The sequence below is a fragment of the Cebus imitator genome, unplaced genomic scaffold (genome assembly GCF_001604975.1).
Source record: "Cebus imitator isolate Cc_AM_T3 unplaced genomic scaffold, Cebus_imitator-1.0 Scaffold294, whole genome shotgun sequence".
Taxonomy (NCBI): Eukaryota; Metazoa; Chordata; class Mammalia; order Primates; family Cebidae; genus Cebus; species Cebus imitator.
This window is the reverse complement of record NW_016107609.1, coordinates 2,405,285-2,423,660: the sequence shown is the minus strand read 5'-3', so window position 1 is coordinate 2,423,660 and position 18,376 is coordinate 2,405,285. Positions and strand designations below refer to the sequence as shown.

Below are 18,376 nucleotides of genomic sequence, written 5' to 3'. Positions count from 1 at the left end.
ATGTAAGATACAGCAATTTAACTTTTACTTGAAAGTGCAGTGGTGGCGTGGGGGGGAGGTATCCTAGCAGCCTTTCACTACCGAACCACTAAAAACCTTTCCAATGTGGCATGTTCCTGAATTTTCACAGGGTTTATCTCCCACTTTCCAGAGTGTATGTGTCCTACTAAGGCCTCTAATGTATTAGACATTTCTTGTTGACTCTTAATGATGTCTTTGGTGTAAATGGATCAATGTGATATTCTACAGAATGTTCAGATGGTTGAGCTCTCTTCAGACCTTATTATGACAGGCATTTGAAGAGGTAACATAGCCCTGGGGAAAGCAGAAAATGAATGTTATTGTCTGTTTCATGTGAATACAAACTCTGATCTTTTCTGATCAGATTAGTAAAGAACACTCTTGGCAAATGAACATCTGCATGCCGTTTACCTGAGGCCATATTAACCTGCTCTAGCAAAGATACTATGTCCAAAACCACAGCCACAATCAGGGCTACTGCTTGTTTGAGCTTGCTGCAGTCTACTCATTCTCCAGGATCCACCCACTTTCTACAGGGACCAGACTGGTGAATTGATGACTTCTACTTGGCCTTTCCTACTATGATGGGAAAACCAATATAGGGTTCCTTCAACTGCCAATTAAACATTTAGGGGATGAGGGAATGACTAATGGGAAGGAATGCTAACCTAGTTGACCATTTTGCTGTAGCCAGTATTTTATTTATTACTTGGTCCCATAAGATTTCATTCTAATAGTGGTCTATGACTCTGGATTTTATGTTAATTCAGACCCTGTGCCTAATGGTCCTCAAAATGTCTATTTTCATTTCCCCAGTGTACAGTCACTCAAATAAATAGGCATAGGACCCTTTCAGAAAAGATTAGAGGAATCATTGCACTACATACTTTCTATAGTTTTGCAAGACCTGGCTCCATGACTATCTCTCCTACCATCCATCCTGGATTGCAGATGGAAACCACTACTGAGTTTCTTGATGATGCTGGTGCCTTTTGAGTCCTTTCAAGGAAAATAATTCTCTCATGGGTCTTCTGGCTCCTCTCAATACATCCATTACAGCATGCCCACTTCCTTTAGCCTTTGCATTATTTTCTCTAGTATCTACCGGGGAAACTCAAGCATTTCCATTCTTCTTAGGACCATCACTTTCTCCATCCTTCTAAGAGCTACCTTAGGAATAAGTTTGCCCTCCCTCTGGGGTCCTTGACAGGGTGTTATATCCCATGTCCCCAAAAAGTGATCCAAGTCAGTGAGTTCTTGCTTATCCAGTCTTGTGTTCCAGTCCTATCCATTAATCAGCAGAGAATCCCTGCCGCACTGTGGGATTTTTTTTTTAATTAAAAAAAAAATTTTCTGGGTACATAGTAAGTGTGTATATTTATGAGATACAGGAGATATTTTGAGAACATGTGATGTTTGTCTTTCTGTGCCAGGCTTATTTCACTTAATTGATAATGTCACATAATGATTGCCTGTTCCATCCATGTTGTTGCAAATGACAGGATATTATTCTTTGTTATAGCCAAATAGTCCTCCATTATGTATATGTACCACCTTTTCTTTATCCATTCATCTGTCAATGGATACTTAGATTGATGATTAGCGTGATTCCTCTTCAGTAATTAGTAAAATTTTTCCTAGGTGGTTACATCTAAGTGGTAACAAGCTCTAATAATAAAAGTCAAAGAACTCCTACCTTGCTTTACTTTTCCCCAGTGGCCATCTGATACATCAGGAAGACAAAAAAAAATGAGCCTCCCCAGGATTTCATTTCTATTGTAGCTTAGCTGCAAATTTTGGGGAAAAAAAAAACTGAATGTAAGCACTTGTATGTTTTTGTTAGATTCTTTCACAGGACTGGTCAACATTCTGACAGATATTATTTGGCGATTCACTGGGGACTTCATGGCACCTGACCTGGTTTGCCGAGTGGTCCGCTATTTGCAGGTATGTAACACCTTCCAAATGTGATGAGACAAACTGATACCAGAGTTAGCTCTTAGATTTATCATAAGGAAAATAATATGAAACCTTCATTTCTATGCATCAGACTCCCCGTTTTCTCCTACGTGGAAGGGCAATAAAAATTTGAAAGTTTTTAAATGTATTTCCTTTGCTAAAAATAGTATCTATGTAAAGAAAACACAAACAAGCAATGCTAAGGAAGTAAAGCATTCATATTTCAAACGTTAAAACGTCTGGGTCAATATTAAGGATTTTGGCGTATTGTGGATCTCCAAAACGTTTGTTAATGATGTTTACCTTTTACCCTTCAAATGAACTCAATACTGGCTACTGTTCTTTTTGTAAAACAAGGAGAATTTGTTAGAAAATAACTATTACCTATTGAATTACTGCCTAAATTATACTTTTTAAAGTATCTTTTGGCATTTGAATTTCTTCCTCTCAAATTTCCTATTTTCCTTTTTGAATGATTTTGTAACTGAGAGACATTATTTTGGTAGTTTTTCTAAGATCTATTTTTAGATTAAAGATATCCATGCTTTGTATGTCAGTCTGCTTCATTGTAAGCCACATTTATGTATCATATGTATATTTGACTTAAAATATTATATATATACCACATACTTAAATTATTAATATGTTATAGATGTATGTAATATAGATTAAGACACTTCAACTAAGTATGAAAAGAATGAATCATTCATAACTGATTTTAGGTCTGATGCCATGTTTCTGAGTTCTTAAAATTATTTTTGATTAATATATTTGTATTCTGATGCTAGTACTTCTGATCTAAATTATTATCATTTTATGTACATATAGTACATTTCTAGAAAGCTTTATCCTGCTAGATTTCATCTGTTAGTAGAATCTTTTAGAATGCTTGTATCTATATTCATAAGTAAAATTATAATTTTTATTGGTTTTATTATTTTCAGGTCTTGGTAATGAAGTTATTTTATATTCAGAAAATGAATTTGGAACGGTTACAGTTACAATCTTCTTTTGTGCTCTGAATATAACCTTGGAAGTTTGTTATGTGTGAAAGAGCCTTTACCATTATGTATGGCTAGTGTTTTCTCAGGGGAAATTTTTAAAAACATATTTCAATTTCTTTCTGAGGATATTTGTTTCCTTGTACATAAATGCTTTCAATTGCTTATTATATTAGTAATTAATTGTTGAGACACAAATTATGAAAAACTTTGTGGCTTAAAACAATAAACATTTATTATCTCATAGTCTATTAGCCAAGAATTCAGGAGCAGCTTGGCTGGGCAGAGCTGGATAAAGGCTTATCAAAAAGTTCAGTCAGATGCTTTGTGGTAATGTAGCCATCAGAACACTTGGCTGGGACTGGACAAGATGGATCACTCACGTAGGTGGGAAATTAGTGCTGGCTTTGGTGGAACACTCAGTTCTCCACATGGACCTCTCTCTATAGGTGTATTTTAGTGTCCTCACAGCATAGTAGTTGGCTTTTCCAAGAATAACATATTCAAGTGATCAAGGTGGAAGTGGCAATGTATTTTATGAGCTAGTCGCATAAGTCATACACCATTACTTTCATATGATTATTTTGGTCGTACAAATCAACTCTGATTCTGTATGGGGAAGGAAGACCCACAAAACTAGGAAGCAAGGATTATTTTTGACATGTTGGAGGTTGGCAACCATACATATCTTCGTATTTTCATATTTTTCCAAAGTATTTTCTAACCTATGTTTTCTCCTAATTGTTAACTTTAAAATGTCTTCTTGATTTAGAAATATGCATGTCAGTAACATTTCTTCTAACTGTATCTATAATAAATGATAAGATAACACTATACATAAAATATCTTTATGACACGAGAAAACGATAGAGAAAGAAATTTTGATAATTCTCTCTTCTATAAAGGAAGCAAGAAAATTGGCAAAAAATTATCAGAATCAAATTTGTAGAACTCTGGAAATTAACCAAAGATTTGCAATTACCCAGGGAGCATTTATTCAGGAAAATGGCTGAATCTCAGTGAGAAAAATGAGCTTTGTGGTGTTTTGGCTTGCATTATTCTCATCCCCCAGTATTCAACTCTGTAATAGCCTTAAAACTTAATAGCTCTCATTCACAGTGAAAAATTGTCTGGCAGCCACTGTAGAAAGCAGAACAGGGATAGAGCCCTTTCAAATTTCCTAGAAATTGCCATTATTTGACATGTCTGGCAGTTTTCTGGAAGACTCCACTTGCAAAGCTATCTTTATTTTACTTAAATCAGAACTCACCCACTGTGAAAAACCTTTTTCCTCTGGGCATTTATCAAAACAATTACTTTGTTTAACTTTGCTTATGACTGAGGTATTGGATAATAGTTGGGGAAAACAATAGACTAACCAAAGCTTAAAAACATAAGCTGAATAATGACATATCCACAGGAAATTTGAAAATCTCTGACATAGTCCCAAAAATCTAGAAGACTAGGTATATGCCTACAACTATGCTCATCCTAAGGAAGAAATAGAGAAGGCACTGAGCTGTTGATCTTGAGGCTTTCTGCAAGGAGGAAGTGAAGGCAAAGACATAATTGTCAGTTGCCTGGCTAAGTGTCAAAATCGTGCTCCAACATTCACACAGGCCTCTGCAATGACTGGGGGAATTAGTAGTTTCTGGAATTTAAGAAAATCTCTGTTTAGGAGCTATCACCAAGATCACAGAGTAGGAGGTATTCACCTTCATCCCTCTAAAACATTCAAGTATAGACAGCTATTCACAAACTAAAATAGCCCAGAGAGGGCTCAAGTTCCCATTAAAGAATTTGCAGCAACATTATGAAGCAAAAAATGGAGAATAACAACCTAGGAAGAATTGCTGGTAGATTGGCATACCTGAGAGGCCATGGTCTGGCTAGGAACAAAGAGGAAAGGTGGAAGTTATCAGTGTTAGACACAGAAAGGACCAACATTGTCTCTAGTGGCCTGCTCCACAGAAGACACTAGAATCTTTTCCCTCTGTCTAAACAACAGCCATTCCTGCAAGGGAACCCCAGAGGGGGAGATGTGGCTATAACTCCCTCCTATCCCCCAAGAAGCAATTGCTGTTGAGCTGCTTTGGGAATGGGATTGTCATCTCTTCCAACCATGTGCAAGCTCCAGCCCTGGAGCCGTGGCCATCTGGGAATGCCCACACTCCAGACTGAGAGTCTCTGACTACACTGGGCCCAATCATGTTTTTAACACCACAGCCAGCACCACAGTAAGCTAGTTAACACTTCAAACCCCAATATTAAACTCTCCCTGCATGTCCACACTCCAGACACTGACTTAACCACTATAGAGAGGTAGCCCCACCCAGGCCACAGAGCCATTATAATTCTGTGCATACCTGTGCTCCCATTCTTGTCTCCTTGACTAATTCACAAGTATACTATTACCAACATTACAGCAGAGGCACCTATGCCCTGGGAAACAACTCAGTCATAGAGAGCTAGGTCTTGCCCTAACCCTGAAGCCACTGAAAGACTGTGTTCTCAGTTCCCACACTATTTTGCATGTGTAACCATGCCTTACATACCACACCATGCAGCAGAGGGGGCATCTGCACCTTGAGCACCAGTGTCATTACCACTCCAATTCCAGAGCCACAGTCACTCCATGTGAGCCCATGCATCAGACCTCAGTTCTATGGCTACTCCATGAGTGCCACTTATCAGACCACTATGAGAGGCCCTACAAGCCAGATCTAGTACAAAGAAAAATCTTCTCAGCTCCAGCTTCCCTGGTGGGAGAAAAGATCAGAAGAACCTTAGCAGCCATCACCACTGAAGACCCTGACAATTCTTGCTGCTACTGCCAATATCCACTGCTTTGGCCACTGAAGATCCTTATGATCTTTGTCAACTCTAACCTGAGCTGAAAAAACTACACAAAGACTACAAATCTGCACCATCACTGATACCACCCCACCCAATAAACCCTCCACCATAGAGTATGGTCTTTTCAGAGTGAACTAGTTCATAAATTCTGGAAGATGATTCTTGTTTTTTCCTCAGATTTTTTTTTATACTTTAGGTTGTGTGTTACATGTGCAGAATGTGCAGGTTTATTACATAGGTATACATGTGCCATGGTGGTTTGCTGTCTCCATCACCCCATACCAACATTAGGTATTTCTCCTAATGCTATTCCTCCCCTATCACTTCACCCCCTGCTATCCCTCCCCTAGTCTCCACCCACCAACAAGCCCCAGTGTGTGATGTTCCACTCCCTGTGTCTATGTATTCTCATTGTTCAACACCCACTTATGCATTAGCACATGAAGTGTTTGGTTTTCTGTTCTGTGTCAGTTTGCTGAGAATGATGATTTCAAGCTTTATCCATGTCCCTGCAAAGGACATGAACTCATCCTTTTTTATGGCTGCATAGTATTCCATGGTGTATATGTGCCACGTTTTCTTTATCCAGTATATGAACAGACACTTCTCAAAAGAAGAAATTTATGCAGCCAAAAACATATGAAAAAAAGCTCATCATCACTGGTCATTAGAGAAATGCAAATCAAAACCACATTGAGATACCATCTCACTCCAGTTAGAATGGTGCTCATTAAAAAATCAAGAGACAACAGATGCTGGAGAGGATGTAGAGAAATAGGAACACTTTTACACTGTTGGTGGGAGTGTAAATTAGTTCAACCATTGTGGAAGACAGTGTGGCGATTCCTCAAGGGTCTAGAAACAGAAATACCATTTGACCCAGCAATCCCATTACTGGGTATATACCCAAAGGATTATATCTAATTCTATTATAAAGGCACATGCACAGATATGTTTATTGTGTCACTGTTCACAATAGTAAAGACTTGGAACCAACCCAAGTGCCCATCAATGGAAGGTGATTCTTTTTGGTTGTGTTAATGTTTATTTTCCCCTAGATTGATGTGTGTGCATTTGACTGCCTTACCAAATGCACACACATCAACATAAGGCAAAAATAAACATTAAAAAAAAAAACAAAAAGACATAACACCATCAGAAGAACACAATAATTTTATAGTAACTCGCCCCAACATAATAGAGATATATGAAATGCCTGACAAAACAATTAAAATAATTGTTTTAGGAAAGCTTAGTGAACTTAAAGAGAAGCAATTCTACAAAACCAGAAAAGAAAAGTATAACCAAAACCAATAATTGAACAAAGAAATTGAATTTATGTTTTTAAAGAAAATAGAAATTCTGGAGCTAAAAATCATAATAAATAATAAATAGCATCAAGAGCAGAAATTATCACATAGACAAAGAAGCTGTGAACTAAAAAACTGGTTATTTTAAAATATACAACTAAAGAAGAAGAAAGAAAAAAGAATGATAAAAGATGAAGAAACCTTAAGAGGTTTATGAGACAGCATCAAAAGAGCAAATGTACAATGCATTCGTCCATTCTCATGCTGCTATAAGGACATATCCAAGACTGGGTAGTTTATAAAGGAAAGAGATTTAGTTGACTCACACTTTTATAGTGTTGGGGAGGCCTCAGGAAACTTACAGTCATGGTGGAAGGGAAAGCAAACATGTCCTTCTTTACAAGGTGGCAGGAGAGAGAAGAATGAGAACTGAACAAAGAGGGAAGCTCCTTATAAAACCACCAGATTTCATGAGAACTCACTATCATAAGAATAACATGGGAAAAAATCACCTCCATGATTTAATTACCTCCCATTGAATCTCTCCCACAACACGTAGGGATTATGGGAACTAAAATTCAAAATGAGATTTGGGTGGGACATAGCCAAACTATAGCACACAAGTTACAGGAGTTATAGAAGGAGATGAGAGAGACAAAAGAAGAGAGATTATTTAAATGAATAATGGCAGAATGGTTTGCAAATCTGGGGAAAGATATAAGTATCCAGGTATAAGAAGGTCAAAAGTTTCCAATCACATTCAATAAAAATAAAACTACACCAAGACATATTATAATCAAACTGTTAAAAATCAAAAACACAGAGAAAATCCTGACAACAGCAAGAGAGAAGCAAATCACGTGTAAGAGAATTACAACAAGGCTAGTAGAAAATTTCTCGGTAGATCCCTTGCAGAATAGGAGAGAACAGGAGAATACATGTAAGGAAGGAAAGAAAATCTCCCAACCAGAAATATTTACCTAACAAAGCTGTCCTTTAGGAATCAAGGAGAGATAGAGACTTTCCCAGACAAACAAAAGCTGACGATGTTCATCACTACCAGACCTATTTTCCAAAAATTCTACACAGAATTATTCAAGCTAAAGAAAAAAAAAGCAAGCAAGCTAATTGACATGAAAACATATAAAAGTATATCGCTCACTGTTTAAGTACCTTTACAATATTCTAATACTCTAACTGTGGTGTGTAAATCACTGATATACTTAGTATAAAGGTTAAAAGACAAAGCTATTAAAAATAATAATAGCTACAATGCAGGTATACCTCAGAGATACTGTGGGTTCAATTCCAGAATATCTAAATAAAGCAAGTATCATAATAAAGGTAATCTCACAATTTTTTTGTTTCCCAGTACATATAAAAGTTATGTTTATATTTTACTGTAGCCTATTAAATGTGTGATAACATGTTTAAAACATATATGTTAATTTAAAAATACTTAATTGCTAAAAAAAAAACATTTATCATCTGAGCCTTCATCAGATATTGGCCTTTTTACTGCTATAAGATTTTGCTTTAATGTCGATGACTGCTGACTTATCAGGGTGGTGGTTGCTAAAGTTTGAGGTGGCTATGGCAATTTTTTAAAACCAGACAACAATAAAGTTTGTTTCATCAACTGACTTCTCCTTATCCAAAAAAAATTTATTGGTAGTATGCAACGCTGTTTGATAGCATTCTACCCAGAGTAGAACTTCTTTCAGAATTGAAGTCAGTTCTCTCAAACCTTGCCACTGTTTTTATCAACTATGTTTATGTACTAGTTTAAATTTTTTGTTATCATTTCAACAATGTTCATAGCATTATCACCAAGAGTAGATTCCATCTCAAGAAACCACTTTCTTTGCTCATCCATAATAAGCAACTTCTCATCCATTCAAGTTTTATCATGAGAATGAAGCAATTCAGTCACATCTACACACCCCACTTCCAATTCTAGTTCTCTTGCTATTTCCACTACATTTGCAATTCTTTTCTTTAGTGAAATCTTGAAACCATCAGTCATTCATAAGAGTTGGAATCAACCTTCTAAACTCTTGTAAATGTTGATTTATTCATCTTCGCACATAAATCATGAATGTTCTTAATGACATCTAAGTGTGGAGTCCCTCTGAAAAGTTTTCAATCTCTTTGGTCCTGATCCAGCAGAGGAATTACTATCTATGGCAGTTATGGCCTTATAAAATGTATTTCTTAAATAAGAAGACTTGAAAGTCAAAATTAATCTTTGATCTGTGGGATGCAAAATGGATGCTGTGTTGGCAGAAATGGAAACAAGTTTAATCTTTTTGTTCATCTTTATCAAAGCTCTTGGATAACAAGGTGCATTGTCAATGAACAGTGATATTTGGAAAGGAATCTTTTTTTTCTGAGAAGTAGATATCAACAGGCAGCTTAAAATATTCAGTGAACCATGCTGTAAACAGATGTACTGTCATCTAGGCTTTGTTTTTTTTATTTATAGAGCACAGGCACAGTAGATTAGTCTAATTGTTGAGGGCCTGAGCATTGTGTTCAACTTAAAGTCACCAGCTGCATTAGCCCCTAAAAAAACAATTATTCTGTCCTTTGAAGCTTTGAAGCCAAGCCTTGACTTCTCCTCTCTAACTATAGAAGTTCTAGATGGCATCTTCTTCTAGTATTTGATTGTTTATTTCCATTGAAAAGCTATTGTTTAGTGTGCCACCTTCATCAGTTGTCTTACCTCGATATTCTGGATAACTTAATGCAACTTCTCTATCAGCACTTGGTGCTTTGCCTTACATGTTTACATCACAGAGACAGCTTCTATCCTTAAACCTCATGAAACAACCTCCGGTAGCTTCAAACTTTTCTGCTGCAGCTTTCACATCTATCTCAGCCATCACAGAGGTGAATAGAGTTTAAGAACTTGCTCTGGCTTAGTCTGTGGCTTAATGGAATGTTGCAGCTAGTTTAACCGTATATCCAGACCACTAAAACTTCCTCCATATCAGCAGTAAGTTTGTTCTTATAATTTGTGTGTTCACTGAAGTACTCATTTTACTTTTCTTCAAGAACTTTTCCTTTACATTCACATCTTGGCTAACTGGTTAAATACTTTAAAATCATTAATATAATCTATCACACAAACAAGATAAAAAAGGAAAATTATGCGATTTTCCATCAATAGACACAAGAAAAGCATTTAACAAAATTCAACATCCATTTATCATAAAAACTGAGCAAACTGGAAATCGAGAGAAACTGCCTCAACTTGATTAATAGCATCTACAAAAACCCTACCATTAAACTCATATTTAATGGGGAGAAATTAAGTGCTTTTGTCCTAAGACTGAGAACAAGGCCAAGATGTCTTCTCTCACCACTCCCATTCAACACTAAACTAGATGTCTTAGGTAATTTAACAGGAAAAGAAAAGGAAATAAAAGGTTTATACATTGGAAAAGATGAAATTAAAATGTCTTTGTTAAGAAATCGAAATCTGAAACAGTAGACAAGAAAAATAATTTTAAAAAAGAAACTTCTGGACCTAGTAGGCAAAAATAGCAACATTGCAGAATACAAGGTTAATATGCAAAAGTCAGTTTTTTTCCCAGCAATTAAAAGTTGAGGTTGAAATTAAAAACACAATACCTTTTACATGAACACCAAAAAATGAAACTTAGGTGTAAATCTAGCAAAATATATACAAGATCTATTGAAGAAGGCTACAAAACTGATGGAACAAAGCAAAATATCTAAATAAATGAAGAGATGTTCCATGTTCACAAATAGGAAGACTTAATATTGTTAAGATGTCTATTCTGTCCAATGTGATCTACAAATTCCATACAATTCCAAAGTCCCAACAAAGTATTTTATGGATATAGACAAACTCTAAAATCATATGGAAAAGCAAAAGACACAAAATAATCTATTTATATATCTATTTATATAGATAGATATATGCATAGGTTATTCTGCGTCTATACAAATATATATATTTATATTTGTAGAGACAGGGTTTTGACATGTTTCCCTGGCTGGTCTTGAACACCTCGGCTCAAGCCGTTCACCAGCCTCAACTTCCCAAAGTGCTAGGACTACATGCATGAACCACCATTCCTGGTAGTATTTTTAAAATTGAGTTGTAGATGTTTTTAATATATGTTGGATATTAACTCTTTATCATATATGTGGCTTGTAAATATTTGTTCCCAATGCAATACTAAAGAAAAAGAGCAAGTTTGAACAATTGAAACTACCTGATTTTCAGATTTACTATAAAGCTTCATAATCAAGACAGCATGGTATTTGTAAAATAATCAACAATTGGTAAAGAATCAACAAATACATCAATGAAATAGAAGAGAGAGCCCAGAAATAGATATACACAAAGATAGTCAACTAGTCTTTGAGAAAGGAGCAGAGGTGAGAGGCAGCCTTTTCAAGAATGTCTGTCTTTCTTGAAAGAGTGGTTGAATGTCCACATGCAAAAAAAAAAAAAAAAGAAATCTTAACATAGACCTTATGCCTTTCACAAAAACAAACTTAGTTTAGATCATAGATATAATATAATGCTCAATACTATTATATAAAACTACTAGAAGATAACATAGGAGAAGATTTAATGGACCTATAGTTTGTCAATGAGTTTTTAGATACAATACCAGGAGCATAATCCATGAAAAATAATTGAAATGTTGGACGTTATGAAAATTTAAAACTTTGCAAAGGACACTATTTAAGAGAATGAAAAGACAACCCTCAGAATGAGAGAAAATATTTGCAGAATATATATTTCATAAAGGATTTGTATCCAAACATGTACAAAGAACTCTTAAAACTCAACAATAAGAAAACAAACAAAATGGGCAAAAGATCCGAACAAACATTTCACCAAGAAGATGGCAAGTAAATATATAGAAGGAAGCTCAAAAAATCACACACCATTAGAGAATTGCAAATTAAAACAAGATAACACTACTCATCTATTAATCATCGCTAAAATTTAAAAAACTGAAAATACCAATGGCTGATGAGGATGTATATTAACAGGAACTTCATTTATTACTGCTTGGAATTCAAAATGATACAGTCACTTTGGAAGATAATTTGACATTTTCTTACAAAATTAAACATGATCTTACCATACACCCCAGCAATCATAAGGCTAGATATTTACTCAATTAAGTTGACAATTTATGTCTACACAAGAATGTTTATAGCAGCTTTATTCACAATCACCAAAAACTGGAAGCAAACAAGATGTTCCTAAAAAGCTGAATGGATGAACTGTGGTACATCCATTAAATGGGATATTATTCAGTGATATAACAAAATGTGCTATCAAGCCATGAAAAGATATGGAAGAATCTTAAATGTTCATTGCTAAGTAAATGTAACCAGTCTGAAAAAGCTACATACTAAATGATTATCAACTATATTACATTGTCAAAAAGGCAAAACTATAGAAGAGCAAGAAACCAGTGTTGCCAGAGATTTGGAGAAGGAAAGAGATGAGTAGATAAAAGCAGGGGATTTTTAGGACAGTGAAACTCTTCTGATACTATACGGTGGATACATAACATTATGCAATTGTCAAAACCCATAGAACTGTCCAACACAGAGTGAACCTTAATGTGAACAATGGACTTTAGTTAATAATAATGTATTCATATTGGTTCGTCAATTTACACAAACTGATGAACAAACTACATTAATGTAACATGTTAATAGGAAGGAAAATTATATAGATGGGAGAGGGGTAATATGGAAATTCTCTGTTTGCAATTTTTTTGTAAATATAAAATTGTTATGAAAAATTAAGTCTATTTTCTTAAAGTCAGTCTAGGGATCCTCGTTTATAGAATCCAATCTGGCATTTTTCTAAGTAAAATTTCTCTGTTTCCAGCATTTAAGTCTCACTTTTCTGTGCAAGATTTTCTTAAGTTTTATATTTCCTAGGTCATTTCTGTCAGAATTAAGGGGTGGGGTAGTGAGAATTCAGACATATGTCCTCGGGGTGCCATCTGTTCTCCGAATGGTATCCCATATGTTGTTGATGTGTAGAGTTTTCATTGTTGACATTTATGAATTGACTATAATTGTACTTTGATTTCCTTCTTGACTCGAGTTAATTATGAGGGTGTTTAAATTTCCAAGTGGTATTTTTTAAAAAAACATGTTACTAATTTCTGCTTCATTGCTCATTGTTTTAAATATGTGATTTACGTAAGCCCTACTTTTTAGAGCTATTGAGAGGGTTTTTTTTCTTGGTAGTTTAGTATATCACCAATTTTTGAAATGTCTGGATATTTTATAGAGATGTGTAGTATTCTTATGTTATGAAGTCTATTTTTTTCTACCTATATATTTTTATTCTTCTGCAAAACTTTGAACATTTTCATTGTATATTTAGTGTTACATTACTTGTTACATATAAGTTTGTGAGTGTTCTATTGCCACCATGTATTGTATCTTTTATCAATATAAATAATCTTTTATCACATGAAATGTTGTTTGCTTTGAATTTAATTTGTCTAATAGCAGCATGGTAATTAATGCCTTCTTTAATTTTTACTTGCTTGATATATCTTTGGCCATTCCTCTGTTTTCACATTTAGATATCTAAGTGATGTGGTTTTTACATTTTTCTCTTTTAAACAGCATAGAATTGGATTTTAGTGATGTTTTAAAATAATAGTTGTTTTCTTAGTGAAAGATATTAAGTCATTCACATGTATTGTGACAGACAGTGCTGGGGTCTGGTGTTATTTCAGTTACCTCAGTTTAGTTTTCCTATGTTAAGTGTTTGTTTGTTGCTATTGTTTTTCTTTTTCTTTTTTTTTTTCTTTTTATTGATTATCAATTAAGGTAGGCTTAAAAAAGCCCTCCCATCCCCCCACCACAAAATCCATATCCTAATCCATGGAAGCTGTGATGTTACCTTATATAAGAAAAGGGAGCTTTGCAAATGTGATTAAGTTAGCGATCTTAAAACAGGGAGATTATCCTGGTTTATCCCACCGAGTCCCAAATGCAATCATAACGGGGAGGTAGAAGGGAATGTGACACACAGAAGAGGAAAAGGCAGAGCTTGGGCTGCTTTGGCCACATGCCAAAGACTGCTGGCAGTCACCTGAAGCCGGAAGACGCAAGGGACAGATTCTCCCTAGAGTCTCTGGAGGAATCATGGCCTTGCCAAACTTTTATTTTTGCCCAGTAGAACTGATTTTGGACTTCTGGTCTCCAAAGCTGTGCGAGAATATATTTATGTTGTTTTAAGCCAACAAGTTTGTAGTTAATTTGTTATAGCCACCATAGGAAACTAATTAAAATTTCTCCATTTTTATTTTACTCTATCATAACTTATCTTAAGCTTTTAGCTTTAATATATCCCTATAAAGGTAAAAAACAAAAGGGATGCCCAAAATGCATAACAAAATTGAACATACTATCTTTCTTTTTACTCTGTCCCTTCATTCAACTCCCTAAAGTTGTTCCTGAAATGTGTCATAATCACATTTATAATTATTTTGCAAGCATTTAATGTGTTTCTAACTTCATTGCTTACCATAGTTTTTATTAGTCTATCCTCTTTCTTCTTGCTGAATGCTTAATTTTGATTCAATTCTCAATTAGCTGAAGTATGCCAGGAAGAGTATATGATGTTACATTTTCTTCTTTCTTATATATCTGAGAAAATTGTTCTGTGCCTTGGCACAGAAATGATATTTACAAAGATCTCATGTCATAATTTTTTTTCAAAACTCTGAACATGTTGTTATACTGTTTTCTGGCATTTATTCTTGTGGAAAAGAGGTATGATAATTTAAGATGCATTTCTTTTAGGTAACCTTTAATTTTTTTTTACCCTGTTTAAATGCCTGAAGATGGTTAATCTCTGAAATAAAATACTCTTTTGGATTGTATCTCGAAGTTGGTATCTTTTTATCAACATTGACTGCTCTTCTGGTGACTCTTGTTTGTGACTCTTCCTCCTGCTCCAGATTCTGAACTGTGCCTTTCTCCTCCCTCAAGACAGCTACAGAGGACCAAAATGCTTATAAACTTCTCACCATGATGTTCCACCCCACACGTTCCACCATTGCATGGCTTCCTTTCCATCCTTCTCCTCCTCTGTGTGTAGCAGGCTTAATAGTTCTAAATTCATGGATCACATGTAGAAACCCCAATTTTGTCTAAGTAGACAATTGTTCGATTTTTGTTTTCTTAAACTTAGTCATCCATTTTCTCTTTCTCTATTTATCACCTGTTTCCCAAGAGGACAATTTTTTCCTGTAGTTTTCGGGGGGCCTTCCATTTCTTTTTTAACCTTTTTTTCTAACTTTTATTTTAAGTCCAGGGTAATGTGCAGGTTTGTTATACAGGTAAACTTGTGTCATAGGGGTTTGTTGCACAAATTATTTCATCACCCAGGTAATAAGCTTCCTACCTGTTAGTTATTTTTCATGATCCTCTCCTTCCTCCCACCCTCTATCCTCCTATAGGCCCCAGTGTGTGTTGTTCCCCTCTAAGAGTCCATGTGTTCTCATCATTTAGCTTCCACTTATATGTAAAAACATACAGTATTTCGTTTTCTATTTCTGTGTTAGTTTGCTGAAGATAATGTCCTCTATCCATGTCCATCCATGTCCCTGCAAAGGACATGATCTCATTCTTTCTTATGTGCCTTCAATTTCTAATCATTCCTCAGGATCTCCTCCCCCTGGTGTCTTTCACAACATTCATGCTGAGATGCATTTGTAGAAATAATAAAGAACAACAATGTACTTGAATGTTGTTTGTCTGATCCAGAGAAAGAACAAAAGGCATGAATTCAGAACAAAGGCAATTGCCAAGAAGAAAGTGAAATAAATACTCACCGTTAGACTTCAGTATACAAGTTACTCTCCTACCCCATCTGCATTTGATCCGAATGTTACAAAGCAGAAATACAGCTGGACTCTTGGTAGAAATAAGGCTCCAAGTTATCTGAAAAAAATTTCACCTTGATCATCACTTCAAATATATTTCATTTAATTACATTTTAAATATGGTCTTCACATAAGATAAATTAACTTCTTAAATCCCGATTTCCTTTTCTGCTAAGTATGCCAAAAAAAAAAAAAAGATGTACACAGATAATTAAGAGGTGTGAGTAAAGTTAATAAAAGAGAGAGTGGAAAGGAAGAGGAGAAACAGAGCCTCAGCCTAATGAAGAGGATGAAAAGGGGGAGCTCTCAGATGGTGTCAGTGCTAATGATGATAAATTATTCAACATTGCACATAGGTTCCCTAGAACGGGAATCCTTCTGTCATCTCTTGACTCCTGCTGATAAAAGGCAAATGAACTTTTTTTTCTAATTATTCTGGAATGTCAACTGTGGCTGGGAAAATTAGTTTAGCTTTAAAAGTCAATTACAAACAAATGTACCATGCAAATGTCAAGAAGGACTGTCCTGAAATACACAGTTTCCAAGAGGCCAAGGGACTGAGTAAGCAAGAAAGAACTGGAAGCATTCTCACTCATCATAGCCAACAGTGCAAATTCTAGCACCAGGAACCAAAATTTGCTTTCTGGTATGGAGATGAAACGGGAGAGTTCCCTGGCCCATCCATCACAGGATGTGGGACAGGGATATAGCTCTTTGTTTGGCTGCCTCAAGCTCAAAACCCTTACAGGAGGGGGATCACACAGAAGGGCAGGTGCAGGAGCCAGGACAAATGCTTTGGGCTTTGGCTCCATAGTAGTGTCTGGAGTGGGTAGCTGTGACTCTTGAAGCCCCTGAATTACTGTGCCGTTTTAGCTCTGCTGTCTGCAGATGGCTTAAGCGTTAACCAGCTCAGTGCCCTCTTGGTACCCAGGACCTTGTCCATAGTCCAACAAGAATCAGGTCACACATGGACTTGAAGGATGAATGCAGGAGTTTTATTGAGTGGTGGAGGTAATTCTCAGTGATGGGGAGTTAGAAGGGGGATGGAAAGGGAAGACGATCTTCCCCTGGAATTTGGCCGTCCGTCGGCCAATCTCCTCTCTGGTGGTCCCAAGCTGAACTCCTCTTGGCATTCAGACTCTCCTTCTCTTCTCTCCTTCTCTGCCACATCATTCTGCCATTCATCTGCTCATTTCCTCCTGGAGCCTGGGGTTTGGTGTTTATATGGGTACAGGATAGGGGCATGTGGCAGGCCAAAAGGCAACATTTTGGACACGAAAACAGGAATGCCTGTTCTCATTTAGGGGCACTGGTTTCCAGGCTTGAAGGTAGCATTTTTGCTGGGGAACTGCCCTTTTCTACCCAGTATTTCCCTGTCTCTTGTTTATATCAGAGATTCATTTATTTCCTTCCCTAACCCAACCCTCACCCCTTCTTTGGTTCACTTCTCAGGTTTCTAAATAACACAAGGTGCTATTCTTTCCATTCTGTGCATTCTCTCACCTCTCTGAAGTGATTAGCCTCTTCTTGTTTCTCTCTTTAGGTTGTGCTGCTCTACGCCTCTACCTACGTCCTGGTGTCCCTCAGCATAGACAGGTACCACGCCATCGTCTACCCCATGAAGTTCCTTCAAGGAGGTGAGCTGGCTTGACCAGGTGCTGTTTCATAAAGAATCGTCCTTGAGTGAGGGTAGGATCATTTTCACTAATATGTAACTCTTAATAGTTGTGACCTTCCTCCTCTTTCCTTCTCTTCCTTCTCCTCTTCTACCTCTTTCCTCACTTCACGGGTCTGATTGTCCAAAAAGATGTGCAAAAGAAAACTTAGATGCCTGGGAAAATGCTGATGGTTCCCATGGACAGCCCAGAGCCACTAAGGAAGGTAGGTGGCTGTCCCACTTTGTGACCATTCACCTTGAAGCTGATGCTTTCATCTTTTTCCACTACAACAGTGTTGACATGCATACCTGTCCAAAGAAATGAACTCTCCCATACTAACTTCTCAGAAACAAATATCTTGTCCTCCTTATCCAAAACCATAGAAAGAATTGGAAAGATATTTTTAATTGATAATCGTATTGGGGTGGGATGAAAGGAAACTCTCCTTGATTCAGAAATGGTGAGGGATCCCTAAGAAATGGAAGCAGATTGGCTGGAGGGAAGGCTGAGACCACACAGCCCACACTACCCCCAGATGATGCTCAAGTGGGATGGGAGAGTTCTCAAGAGCACTTCCTAAACAGGCTGCATAAATGTGGAGTGCAGGAGAGGACCCAAGGCAACTGACAGGGTGATTCCTGAAGTACAAC

At 36.4% G+C, this 18,376-nt stretch overlaps 1 protein-coding gene across 3 annotated transcripts in view; it reads left to right on the top strand.

Moving 5' to 3' along the window:
* NPSR1 (neuropeptide S receptor 1) overlaps nt 1–18,376 on the top strand; it is a 179,713-nt gene that overhangs the window by 124,075 nt on the left and 37,262 nt on the right. For all 3 annotated transcript variants that reach the window (XM_037729120.1, XM_037729121.1, XM_017502228.2), the window contains exons 3-4: nt 1,865–1,968; nt 17,612–17,705. In XM_037729120.1, the coding sequence (XP_037585048.1) occupies nt 1,865–1,968; nt 17,612–17,705 (198 nt within the window). The remainder of the gene's footprint in view (nt 1–1,864; nt 1,969–17,611; nt 17,706–18,376) is intronic.